Source organism: Cheilinus undulatus, linkage group 18 (genome assembly GCF_018320785.1).
Source record: "Cheilinus undulatus linkage group 18, ASM1832078v1, whole genome shotgun sequence".
In the NCBI taxonomy this organism is placed as follows: Eukaryota; Metazoa; Chordata; class Actinopteri; order Labriformes; family Labridae; genus Cheilinus; species Cheilinus undulatus.
Genome location: NC_054882.1, coordinates 24,706,367 through 24,720,679, shown reverse-complemented (window position 1 = coordinate 24,720,679; position 14,313 = coordinate 24,706,367). Strand labels below are relative to the sequence as shown.

General features: G+C 40.5%; 1 protein-coding gene across 3 annotated transcripts in view; it reads left to right on the top strand.

The window, feature by feature from the left end:
• The first annotated feature begins 427 nt into the window (after positions 1–427).
• kif26ab (kinesin family member 26Ab) overlaps positions 428–14,313 on the top strand; it is a 100,678-nt gene continuing 86,792 nt past the window's right edge. Inside the window, exons 1-2 of one of the 3 annotated variants that reach the window (XM_041812566.1) lie at positions 428–1,024; positions 1,231–1,449. In XM_041812566.1, the coding sequence (XP_041668500.1) occupies positions 962–1,024; positions 1,231–1,449 (282 nt within the window). In that variant the 5' untranslated portion in view covers positions 428–961. Of the gene's footprint in view, positions 1,025–1,106; positions 1,143–1,230; positions 1,450–14,313 lie in introns of those variants that run through there. The other 2 variants (XM_041812565.1, XM_041812567.1) reach the window with 2 other exon arrangements.

Sequence of the window (14,313 nt, the reverse complement as noted above, 5' to 3'; positions counted from 1 at the left end):
AGCATAAAATTTTACAATTGGCATTGTTAATTTTTAAAAATAAAATCAAAAGCAAATTTTAGGCATTTGATTTAGATATATTTTCACAAATGTACATCTAATTTGATGTTAAAACTACTTTTCATATTGTAGTATAAGCTCTTACAAGTTCAAAAATTAAAATTAAATTTCTAAAATTCAAAAATCAAATTTTTGTACTTTTTAATCGCAACATTAGGCAGAAATAAAACTTTTCACCAGCCTTAAAGATTCGGGGCTTATGTGAAAATATTCAGGGCTTGAGCCCTGTAAGCCCCCCCTCACTACACCTATGACTGTCCAATTTTTGTTGTGCTTCTGCCTAAATCATACCAGAGCCTACAGAAAACTACTTTAAATAATGAGAAAACGTGCAATTTTCGTACAAATGTGTTAAAAATGAAAGATAAAACCCAAAACAAATTAATTTGCTGATTTATCACGTCATGGGCGTGGTTGTTTTATAGTTGAAGAATCATACAGCCTTAACAAAGTGTTGGGAAAACCTGATAGAAAGCGGGAGTCGAGACCTTTTTTTCCCCAAATTTACAGAGAGAAAGTCGATTAATTTCGTGAAATATCCTACTGGCTGTATTTCCAGTCAGTTCAGAGAGCTTTAAAGGTCCAAGTTTTAAATAGTCCCTACACGGAGCGCATGAGAGGTTTTCTCCAGCCCTCCCATTCCCGCAGTAACACCGCCTCCTCCACATGGCTCAGCGCCCTTCTGTATCCAAAACTCCTCTGCTGTGAACTTATGGCACGCAGTCACCAGTTGCCTTCGACCAGCAGCTACTGGTCCAGTATAGTGTCAGACAGATGACTGGTCACCTTCAGTCCGGGTTTCAGTGCAGCCTATGGCTCCTCTGCTCCGCGTATTTTATAGGGAAAACTTTCTAACATTGTCGAAGACGTTATCCCGGAGGTGTTACCTGTATCTGGGAGAATGAGCTCCTTCGGGGGCGACTCAGCTCCTGATGGAAGAGACCAGAACAACCGTGCGTTCACTGTAAGTGTCTCCCTGGACTGGTTTATTAATTAAGACAGTGGCGCGTGCAGGTGTGCTACATCATTTTAAGCTAGCTTAAAAGTTGTTGCTCACTTTGACAGGTGCTCTGTTCAAACAGGTTGTCATGACACAAACTAACAGTTTCACTTTCGCACTCGTCTCCGTTGTTAAAATTGAACCATTTTTTGTTTAAACTTGTGTTTAAGGTGGAGGGATGTCCGAGCGGGGAGTCTCCAGTGACCCCCAGGAAAAGACTTCACTCCGTGGAGGACCCGCGCTGCAGTAGCCGGCCTCCGCCTGAGGGTGCGGGGTCGGTTTCCATCTCCGAGTCGGAGGAGAAAGGAGGCTTCTGCCAGCAATGTCAGAAGAAAGTCTCAGAGCTAAAGAAGCAGGCGCTTGCCCTGGCAGACCAAAACTCATTGAAGGTTGGTGTAAAATCCTTTAATTCAGACCATGTTTTAAGTTTTTCTGCAGTTTTATTTTCTCACCTAGGTCACATTGCTACTGTAAAGCTTATGAAAATGTTCAATTAGGTGTTTTCTGTTCACCTGCACCTGTTTGTCAAACTCATATTTATGAATCCAGTCATCTTCATACTTTATTATTGTACCAACAAAGCTCTCACCATCCACTTATAAAGTTGTTTATTGCATGTTTGACTTCAAATACCGGCCTTGGATGTGAAAATGGATGCTTTTGAAAGTTTGAAAGTGGCCCATTGTTTGGCCAAACAATGCTTATCTCTTTATTTTGCTGTTGGGCGTGGGGGAGTGAGGGCAAGGGGGGAGTTGGGGGAGTTGAAATGAGCGAGCCGCTCATGTTGGAGACTGCTGAGAGGAAGTCAAAGTCCCAGTCGACCTTCACTGTGCATTGAAAGTGTTCCTGTATGGCTGCTCCTACAATTCCCACCGCTGTTAAATATAGGCCCTGCCGCTCTTATTGTGGCGGGGCGGGATTTTGCCCCCTTTGAGTCTTTGCTCCTTTGTTGAGAATCCCAAAGTCAGATTGTGTTACGGCTCTTCAAGGTTCACCCCAAATCCCACGTCAACTAAAGTCGAGGTAAAAGAAGGACAAGGGGGCATTTTTTTGGAGCACCTGGGCTCTCTTTTTGAGACGTCTGCATGTGTGGTCTCTTCTTTGTTCTGAGCCTATCAGATCTGTGTTCAGGTATCAGGTAAGTCCATCCCGTAAACACATGAAGCCAACCCCTAATTGCAGTTATCCACCATGGGAACTGACCTCCCCCTTTTACAGTGGGACCATCCAGAAGTGCTTTGCAGCCTTCTCCAGGTGCTCACAGACAGAAGCAGCCCCCTTTCCTCCCTATTTTGCACTTGTTGATAGCTAAATTGGGCCTTAATGCTGGGGTGGCAAACAATGATGGCAGGGTGCTCTTATTGTGAAGGGGTTAAGATATGGGCTTCTTTAACTGAGGGATAATAAACCCATTGTTTTTGCCCACCTGTAAGGCCTCATAGGATGGATGCAGTCATGGATGATCGCTTCCAAATTGCTTCCTCCACAGGGGGAACAAGGTCAAAGGGGTCACTCAGGTGGCCCTGTGGGTGTGTCTGGGCTCACAGTACCTGCTAGGGTTCGGCCAGTGTTGTGTCTGCGGTCGTCATGGGAAAAAACGAGACTGTTTACCCGAGGTCGCAACTTCCCCTCCCCTCCCCATCCGCCTGCCGTCCCATTTTTTTGTGGAGAGGAAGTCGGCTCGGTCCCCAGACATCCCTCCACGACCCCCCCCTCCCCCCTGTCTGTAGACTTATTGTTTGAGTACAGTTGTAGTACAGAGGGGATAAAAATTCAAGGAAGAGTGTTTGAGTCCAGTGAATGCACTTTTGTACATGAAGACTAGGGGGGAAAGTTGCTGAAGTCTCCCAGACAGCTTTTGTGTTTTCCTGTTTGGGTCAAAAGGAACCTGCTTACAGTGTTTCCGGCAAGAAATTAACTTGTTTTGACAATAGTTTCAAACTGCACTGAAACCATTTTACAAGCATGAGAAAAATCAAAAAGGCAAGTCAGTTTTTCTCCATCTGCTCCACCACTGGATGCATTTAAACAATGTCATGCTTTAATCTCACATGATGGCTTAGGTTTATGTTTGACAACTTCTACATCAACTTAAACTGCAAATTAGGGATGGGAGAAAATACTGGTTTGGCATTATATCATCATCCTGACTCGTGTTACAGTTATGCTGGCAGTCGTCTAAATATTGATTCATTTTATTTTAAAATATGGCCCTTGAAACAGATTTCCTTTTACAGTTTTGGTCTCTATTTCATGAGTCCTCACGGTGGGACTTTTGATATGAATTAGGGTGACATGAATAGAAATTATATGGCAAAAGAAAGAGTTGACAGCAGGTCAAAGAGAGAAGAAGAAGAAAAGGAAAAAGAAGAAGACAGAAATAGGATAAAGATGTCAGACAGTGGTGGAAAGAACTTAAGAGATGAAACATTTTATCACAGAGTCCCTGAATTGTGACAACATACCGTAGTTATCATTAGACGCATATTGCATTGCCCTCGGGTCAGGGTGTCATTAGGTGTTCCTTAGGTCATTGGTGTTGTTGATGTGGGACACATCTGCACCATGGGTGAAGTTATAGTTCCCTCCCGTCACTTTAAATGCTCCAAAAGTATGCATAACTTGTATTCTTCGTCAATACACATTGCCTTGCTATGAGGTTCACTCTGCTTTGTTCTTGCCAGAGGAGACCCAACTTGCCACAGATTTTCAGGAGTTACTGCAGCTCTGTCATTTTGTAAAATATTTACCACTTTTAAAGTGTTGATGTAACTCCATATAACACTGTCAATTTGGCTGTGTATTTAACTATATTAAAGAGATGTGACTTTACCTGAACAACATGGTTTGTAGATGTTTTCTCTTGTTGTTCTTGCCAATAAGGAAATATCACATTTACTGTGAAAGCCCTCACTAGCTAGCTACTTAGTACTTAAAGTACGTTTTAAATGAAATACCTTTTACTTTTACTTTGATAGATTTATAGACTAGTACTTTTACATCTACTTAAGTCAACTTTAACTAGAGTATCTGTGCAGTATTTAAATGCTAATGAGTAAGATTAGTTGATACTGACCACTCTACATAGCAACCTCCACCATCAGTGTGTGAAAGTGGAGTGAACGGGTGTGAATGGATGGGTCTTGAGCTTGCACCCTAAACTTTAAGTCGCATATTTCTGTTATTCAGAAACCATTAAAGTAACTTCTGGAAAAGCCCCCTTTGCCTGAAGGACTAGTAGTAACAGCAGAGACATTACCGACAGCCTCCTGACTGGATATAATCAGGGGAATTCACCTATTTCATTTGCATAATTAAAACCTGCAGTAAGTAATTTCTTCAATAGTGAGAAGCAGACAGTCTGGGCTCAATAATTGTAGACTCTGCTTATTGTGGCTGGACAGAGAGGCTAGGTGAGGTATAATATGAAGAAAGACGATCACTTAAACCACAACTTCAAAAACACTAATTAGGCTTTTACCTGAATTACTCTGTTGACACAGACAGGACCATACAGATGGATGAGATTCAATTGGAGCTCATAAAAGGTACTAACTGTTAACTGTTTCTGTTCGACTGTTCCCTGAGGGGGGATACTTAATATTTATTTTTTTTGTTGGTGGTGATGAGATGAACTGTAAAAGATGAACATATCTTGACAAGGTGTAGAAAATTTCCAGTACAACAAATTACATTTAGGTTTATGAAGAGTTTAAAGCCTTGAGTCTTTGTGACCAGTGAGGTTATAATTCCTTCCCCATGGCCGTTGTGGAGCAGTTCAAACTCCCCTCTCACATTTTATAAGGGCTTGGATTTTCAGGAATTTTTAGTTTTTGCCTAAGGCTAGTCTGAGCTGTATTTGTTCATCTATAAGAAAGATAGAAGGATGAAGTTAAAATACTTTATTATGTTAATAAAGTTTGAACAAGATAGAATATTGATCAAGTTTATAGGTTCAAAGAGTACAAAGTAGTTCAAGAATGAAGAATATGAGCTTCCTTTACTGCCAGATCTTAGAAGATAAAATCATTTTATTCTTTTAAACAGAGACAGTTTTCTTTAATTAGCATCAAACAAAAAATAACAACTAGCCTGACACTCTACAAAGTAAACAAAATAGTCTACACCTGTGGTTTTCAACCCTTTTTTTGCCCAAGGCACACCTAAGATCAAGCCAAAATCTCAAGGCACACCCTATCCATATCCATACAAAATAACCTCTTTGAAACATGTTTAGTAAGTTAACTTTTTGTTTAGCTGTAGTAATAAGGTATGGCAGCACAGATTCCCATGGCACACCCAGGCGTACCTCAAGGCACACCAGTATGCCTCAAAAACACTTACACATTAAAAGGGCTTCTAATTAGTTGAATTATCACCAATTAGAAAGAAAGGAGCTTTAGTTAGCAACATTTTTAATGGTCAGGTAGTTTCAATAACACAAGCTACACCTTATCTGCTATATAAATGTTCATCAGGACTAATGCTGGGTAATTTATTGAGTTTTTAAGATGGTGGTTTGTGATATGTGGCACAGCACTCCAGTCTGGAGGTCTTCTGATATGTTTTTTTCAGTGCCGATACCGGTTACTGATTTGTGAGATGGGTAACCAATATTTGGAACAGATATGCTTTTATTATGAAGTGCAAAGTGTACTAAATGTAACAAAATTAAAATTGCATGATAAAACATGTTAGAAAATAAACAATTTATCCCTAGCTCTGTCAGTATGAGAAATGGCACAGAGCAACACAGAAGCAGCAGGTCAACAGGAAGTGATTCCATGTGCTCACTGTGTCAGTGGCACCCAGGACTAAGTGTTGATTGGCTAGTGCTCCTATGACCCAGCCAATCAGATCGTGTTGTCTGCAAGATATTTTGTGAGACTGAGGAGAGTGAAAATAAAGCCAGCAGGGAAACCACACCCAGCGATGCAGCCAAAGTAGTGCACATTTTAGTGAATTAATTTGATCAATTATCTGTAAGATAAAATGTTAATACTGATGATCAGCCAAATGCCAAATATCGGCCTCAATAATCAGCCGGGCCGATAATTGGTCACCCCTACGCTGGTCCTTTTCAAAGTCAAACTGTTAAATGTGCACCGCTGGTTTTAACGTGATTCCCAGCAAAGTTGGTTAAAAGCATGTTAATTCCTCTTTCTTGGGGTAATATAGTGATGGTAAATGATCTGAGGTTTACTGTTGATAATAAAGAAAACATCTTAAGATTTAGCTTTGCATAGAAAAGGCATGGAAAATGTAAGTTTCACGCAGCCCTAAATTTTGATGTCATTTCCTGGATCAGCCTAAGATGACAGCTTGAAAGGCCAGCGGTATTTTCTCCATCATTGCTCAGAAAAGCCAAAAGCTGCTGGCTTCATAATTATCCAAAAACACAAGAGTGAAATCAATTTTCTCATCAGCCTCTGTGAGGAGACTGAACAGGCACATTTACCAAAGTACTGAACTGTTCTAGATGAAATTACTGGAAAGTGTTTGGTAAATAAGGCTTTAATTTCTGATTAAAAAAACTTTATTTTTGGAAAAAAAGAATTATATTAAAGTCAAGCCAGTGAGAGGAAACAGTTTGGTTTGGTATGCTGCAGAGGCTGTAGGTTACTGAATAAGTCTACAGTGTTAAACCTGCTCATAAATACTGAACTCTATGAATAAACAAGCAGTGTTAGACCTTGTGAGTACGCTGACTGATTAACAGAGAACGTCCTGCAGGGCTTCCAGGGCTTGGAGATGTGGATTAAGTTGAGCTGTGAAAGGTTGAGGTCAGTTGTAGTTAAGTCTTACCTTCCTGATGGTCTTTTGTTTCAATAAAAGCTGAATTTAGTATGAGAAGCTTACCAGTTTTCTATGCAAATTAAGCTGAACTGTAGATGGACGAGAATGAGCAAGCAAACAGTTAATCTGGAGAACAACACGGCTGATGTATGCAGAGTGTGTCTGGGTCTATTATGGATGGTGTGTGTGATGAATGTTGCAGCAGGAATTAATTTGTACAATGAGGCCTTTTGCCAGTTTTTTCATGTTGGATTCATAAATTATGGGAACAGTAATTCTCACAAATGACTCATTTGGATTCATGTTTGATTTGTTACCACTTTGTTCCTTGTTTGACCCTTGATCCTCTTTGAATGCAGAGTAAAGTTTAAGTCTTATCAGGTTTTTTTCCTTCAATGGTTAAGAAACTACATAAATGGACTGAATGCAGTGCAACAGTTGTATCCTGTGCATAAAAGCATTGTTTGAGGGTACAGTGTGTATATAGTACTCATTAAAGTCATGTGTGCTATATAAATTCGGCCAAATGACCACCATGATCACTCAGGTTATGGAAAAGCACTTAGCAGATAGAAAACCACATGCAGAACCAGACTGAGATGTAGATTGCCATCTGCTTCCGCTGCATCGACTAAGAATTTGATAATAAATGTATGTGTTATTTGTTTTAATCCCATTTTTTCTTATCTCACTTAGTGCCTTCTTGGCCATTTATAAATCCAAATACTTATCAAAATTTAGTGTTTTGCCTCCAAGTTCCCAGGAGTAACATTGCTTCTTTGGCAGTTTATCTGAGCTGAGATGAGAATGTGTTTACATGTCTGTTTAAGAGCAATTGTTAGGAGACACAGAGAAAAAGTGTGTGCTGGTTTGTGGCTACAGGTCTACCTCCCCAGCTACTGTTTCCCAGGCGAGTTAGATGAAGTGTTACCTCTTTTTTGTTGATTGACCTCTGACTTTCTGTCAGTTCCTCCACTCTTTGTGGTGGGTTAGGGTTTCAGGAGGCTGACCTGGGCTGGAACAGGTGTACTCTACCCATTTTTCTCTGCGGGAGGGCAGACGACACAGGATGGAGTGACTGGCAGATAGATGGGAAAAAAAGGCTGTGTTAAAAAAGACCCTCCGGTTGTGAAACTTGAGCTAACGTGGAGTTAAAACAGAGCATGACCATATTATTCTATTCACCTCTAAGCACCTGAGCCCCCTGAGGCGCTCTGCGGTGTGTTGTGTGCCTGCTCAGCGGTGCATGTACTCCAGAGAGTCCAGGAGGAGATGAGAGACGAGGCAGGAGACCGAGCGGTCCCCCTCGCTTCTTCCCTGCATGCAGTGTGACTCCTGCTTTATGGCATGTGGCTGTATTAAACTGCCGAGTAATAATCTGGTGTCAAGTGGTGCACAGACCACAGACATCAGTCATAGCGCTGCCGTGCTGCACCGTATCTGTGGGCCTCAGCAGCATACAGCTGTTCACTGCCACTTTACCTCAAGTCTTCAGGGTTTCATTCCTCCTCTCTTTTAGAGACAGCCACCACTTTGTGTGAAAAAATGGAAGCATGCATTTTGTTCACTGCTTTTATGCCTACTATGAGGGCTGGGTAATACACCGGCATACTTTTCCAGTGTCTGAAATAAATTCCTTGCAGGAAGTGTGAAAGCTGTGTAACCAAACCAAGATTCATAATCTTTTTATAATCTTTTAAACTTTATTTATGGATTGTAAAACACATAGGGGTCAAATGTTTAAGCCTGCAACTTTATAGTGACTTTTTAGATAGACTAGCTGCATGGAGAAGCGGTAAAAGAAAGAAATAGGACTAGAATATGGTTGTATCATTTGAAATGCACTGATCTCTTTTTGTATATAAACATAAATGAGCTACAGAAAAGCTGCACATTTAATCCTCGGTGCTTTAAGTGTGGATATAGATCCTCTATATAGTGGAGCGTAAACAGTTTTTCATTCACTTTCAGGTTCCAGATATTATCATCTGGCCCTGCTTTTCAAAGTAAGTCTCACTTTCCAACCTTAAGGCAGCACTGGAATGAGAGCCACATCTTCACTATATCTGCTTCAGTTTCATTTTACATCTTTAATTTGGCGAGCTGAAAGTGGATTGACCCCAATTGTGGCTACCCAGTCTGCTACTTATCGCAATTGGACGGATAAATTGCCACGAGGCAGAGTGCAGGAAATGGATTCAGGGTGCACAGATGCCGAAGGTGATGGATCTGGTTGGAAACTGAGCTGCAGCCCGCCTGATGCTCATCGCCTTTCAACAGGGGGATAGTGAAGGAATCTGTCGGAGGAGGATGAGGAATTCTTCCCCTTGAAAGAACTTTCACTCCTTTGTCTGCGCTGTGCTCATGACTGAAACAGGAGCTGACTGGGATGTAGATTCTCTCTAAGCACACACACAATCACATCATCTGCATATGGAGGCATATGCACTGAGGTCAACCTATATCTGAGTTCAGGCATTTGCACACATGCAGAGTTTACCTGAATGTACCCTCTTTTTGCCATCTGGTCCGTTCTGATACTCCTGCATGCCACTTTTAAATCTGCTGAGAGCCATCCAGATGTTCCTTTAGTTTCCTGTCAAGGTGAGGGGAGCTATTTAGAGCAGCTCAGACCTGGGAGTTCACTCTGCTGCCCTCAGTTATTGTAAAGGTTGCAGCTTCTCTCTTGTTCACTAAAGTCAAATATGGAAAGTCAACCTATTATCCCTAACAGCTATTCAGTAAAGACGTTCAATCAAAGTGGGACTTAGGAGAGCAGCTGCACCATTACCTTATAATGAGCTGATGAAAAAGCAATAAGCTACCAGCCATGAGACTTCATGCTTGGTTGAAGGTTGTAGCTTTCCTTAAATCCTTTAAATGTTGGCCTGGAGTTTCTTGTTGCATTTTAAAAGAGATGTAGTCTTAAAGAATTGGTAACACATGATTCAGACTTAATTGGAAAGCAGGTTTTTTTTACACAATTTAAAATTTTTATTGTTATTTATTGGCATTTTAGGACATCTTAAAGTAATGCTCACTAAAAGTTTGAGGATATTTATAAAATACTGTTTGATGCTACAACTGGGAGACTTTATTAGCATAAAAATCTTAGATCTTTCTGTTGTCTCTTGATGGTTGAATGAATTACCCAGGGCTCTGCAGGGCCCCTTTCTAATCTAAAGACTCAGCTCTTTCAGAGACACTGTGCACTCTTCTCTCCTGTCCCCAGTGGTAGAATGGCTTTCCCAAATATAGTTGGCTTGCACTGTCCCACTCAGCTTATGAAAGTTTTACGCCCAGCTCGTTGTGAGCGACTCAGCTCTTGGTAAAATAGTGCAATACATGTTTGAGAAAACGGTGTAATTGTTGATGATGAGAAGTCTCATTTGGATGACTTGCTGTTCCATTGTTGAAGTTTAAAGTTTTAAGAAAACAAACAAAACAAAACAAACCCTGCTTCTGTACACCATGTGCATTGCCTCTCGCACTTGGTCGCACCTGTGTCTGATCAGACTTGAAGCATTTTTCAGCACTTGCTGATGTTGTTTCTGCCTGTCTAGATCTTTACTTGTGTTGCACTTACTCTCAGATGTTTGGACAAAAGTGTCTGTCAAATGATATTGTAAAATTGTAAAGCAGGGTAAAACAGCTGACCTTGCTCAAGACAACTTTTTTTGCACAAACTTGCTCTCCAATCTCCAGGGGAGCAAATTGTGTAAAAACATTTAGATATTTACAAAAAATGTCCTTGTGTTTTTTATATTGGATTTATTTGTGCAGTTCCTGTCTGCAGTGACACAAACGTCCACATCACAGGCTCTCTGTCTCACTTTCTGTCGTTTATAAGCAATTAAGGTCATCCCCTGAATGATATAGGACCATGATTCACAACCATTTTTCCTTGGAGCCCCCCCATCCTCACCCCAACTTATAGTGAAGAAAGAGGCTAAGACCCCCCTAAGACCCACAAATAAATTTTGAACATCAACATCCATTTCTGTTTCATTGCAAAATCCCTAAGAAAATGGCTCTACATATGTTTTTCTGACCAGAAGACAATTGTATAAATGATTCATTAAGTGTTTTATCATCATTCAGCTTAATATGTGCAAATCTAATTTTGGCATCCTCAGGGCAGACAAGGCCTCAGCCCCCCTGAGATCTTCTTTGATTTTGGAGAACATTTTGTTCGTACTTCGTGACCCCCTCAGGGTCAGACATGGAAAACTGAGTGCTGGACGCAACACCAGGAGAGAGTTAGGTTGCTTGCCTATAGTAAAATTTTGACGTAGGGCAAAGGGCTAACCTTGTTCTGAACAGTGGGGATGTTATGGCTTAGAGAGTGGTTGCTTTAGAGGGTGTACTGATTAAAAATATATATTTTCCCAAACTCAGATCAGTAGGGCTACTTAGTAACAGGCTGGCTATAGCATTTGATTGATTTGCTGTGTGGTTGTTTAGAGATGGTAAAACCAGAATAAGGCTGTTGGAACAAATTTCGTAGTTCAAATATAATTTGAGTATTTAAATATTGTTGCTGTTTATAATCGCTCTCGAGTCTCTCCTTGGCCTCTGCTTCACCCAAATGTAGGTGTAAGAACCAAATGTTTGGTCACATGACACGTGCCATGATGAACAATAAAGTTTTCACTTCAAAACACAAAGGCGCCAGTGGCCGCCATTGGGGATGTTTATTGCCAAGGTGGTACATGAACTGGTGGTGATTTGGCAAGTAAGGCTTTGCTGATGATGCTGATGTACAAGAGTAAAACCACGCTGCCAACCGACAGTAACTCGCTGTCGTGGTGGAAAACGTTCCAGGTATCCTCTCCTGTCCCAGCTGGCATGCCTTTACCTGTGCATCCCGGGCACCTCCATCAGGGTGGAGAGGGTTTTCTCCACGGCAAGTGAACAAAAAAACGCTCTTTTCTTGATTCAGAAGACGTGGATTGCCTTGTGATTTTAGGTATAAACATGTAGGAACAAGATAGTACCAACATCTTTATAATGTTTTATTCATAATAAATATGATGTCATCACCGCCGTAAGTGCCGCAATGTATTTTGTTTTTGTTTGACATTTAATTTCTAACCCATTTGTTTTAAAGTTGACCATCAGTACCAGAATACCTGTTGAAGGCATCTGAATGGTGCAGGTGGCTGTGTTTGCACTAAAAAAGTACATAAAAATTAACATTAACTACTTTTGCTTTCAGCTCATTATTTCTTCATTGCAATCTGTAATGTAATATTTGAGGGTCCTCCAGTGGAAAAATGTGTAACTACACAGTGATTAAAGCAACTGGACATTTTACATACATATTAATAAGAAATGTATAGAAATATTTGAATATAACTTGAAATCAGTAAAAAATAATAAATTAAATTTGAATAGGACTGTAGATAAATATTGACAGCCTTAAGCCAGAATTACCATGTCTATTGCTGTCATAGTCCATCCTCTTTTGTAACTGACTGTTTTGATATAGACATGACTCAGTCAGGTATTAAAAACTGAGGCCTGGATCTGACTTTAATCCTTTAACAATCATTTAAACATGTATTTAATTGTAGCACCAGGAAATGCTGAGATTGTGACAACACCTGTGTTCTTTAGTTGTTTCTCTTTTGTTTGTGTGTTTGAAAAATGATTGCCATGCATAATAGCACTTGTCTGAATGGGTTTGCTGCTATTTACTGAGGGATCTTGTGTTACAATGAGCCAGACTGAAATGAAACAATGGATGTGCCGTCTGGGCTGACAGGGTGATGGGTTACAGCACAGCACGGGTCTGTAGAGCATGAGAACGGAGATAGAAGGCACAAATGCCAATGAGCAAAGAACGCAAATGCAACAAGAAATGCAAGCAGTGAGAATTAATCAGTTTGACTTTTTAATTTAGGGTGGGCAGAAGTGTGTGTGTATATATGTATATGTTTGTTTTATGCGGTCTCTGGGCTCCTGCAGCCCAGCTCCATATGTCATGGTGAAGTGAGACGAGCACAATCCAGACAGACTGCAGTCCATTATTGAGTTTGAGTATTGGAAAAAACATAGTAGCTGAGATAAATTTTCAAGCTGGTACACAGACACTGAGGCGCACTGAGTTGGAGGTAATCTCCTGCTGGCTCCATAAAACGCCTCAATTGACAGCAGGCCTTGTGGTAGTAGACAAATCGCCCTGGCTTATAGCAAAGTGCTGAAAGAGAATGCCAGCACTGTGTATCCTTGCCAAGATGGATGTGCAGACAGCAAACTCCGGGCTGTTTGGGCGTGGCTCTCTTGCTCACAGCAAACAGCGGATCAGTGGAGTATGGTGTCGAAGTTGGACTTGACATTGCCTTGTTTGCTCTGCTCTTTGGCTGATGTTAGGGAAGCAGGTTTATAAAAGCTGTGATAAATGTTTACTCGGAGGGAGCAACCTCCCTCTCTCAACAGCCATTGTCAAAATGCCAGGAGCAAATCACTTTAACTGTTTGCTTTTAACAGGATTTTTTTCCTCTTTCAAGCAGTGAAATATGGTGAAGTTTAATCGTTTCACTAGTAATATTCACATTTATACTGCTAGATAATGGTAAAAAAACAATGCATAATGTAGATTTGTTTGAAATTTTAAAGTTCAATCAGAGAAACTGCCATAAATAATTATGAAATGATAAAGAAATGTTCATCGTGAAAGTGTTTTCAAACTTCTCTTCAGTCTAAATTATAACTAATGTATGTATTTATTACACTTGTGGTCATTTGCACCGCACAGTGTCAACACTGGCTCACTGTCACTGCCTTAAGGTAATATGTTAAATGTATTACAAACAGTGGTTCATTTGTATATGAAGTTCACATGTTGTAACTAAGGCTGTAGTCAACCAAAGAAAAACTTGGTAGACCAAAATTGCGCCCAGCCACCAACCAATCAGTTGGTCATTCAGGTAAAAAAAACCAAAAACAAAACCAAAACAAAACAAAAAACAAGAAGAAAAATACATTTAAAAAATCAGCTCGTTGGGGACCTGTTTAATCCATACAGGTTCTTCACTGCACCTGCTTGGTACTCTAAATGATCCTTAAATGATCGTAACAAGCCTTTTGAAGCATTAATATATCTTTTAGGCTCATCAGGTCTTACTAAAAATATAATTAATTAAGAGACGATCAGCGTGCACCTGCCTTTGATCTCCGTGACCCTGGCGCGGTATCTCTTTAAACTCATACAGTCTACAAGATAATCTCAGATCATCGTTTTTCATTCATTTATAATGGTAACTAATCACAGGATCACTTGATCTAACCTGCGCCCTGTCATTTATGAGCATAAAGCAGACAGCATGCAGCGTTTATTTACGGAGGTGAGAGGAAAAAAGTTCGCTCGTCGGGACTTAATGACCAGCAGACATCGCCTTTTATGTCCTCTGCTTTCTGCCTGTCTGTAAGAGAAGCTAACGCTAACGTGAACA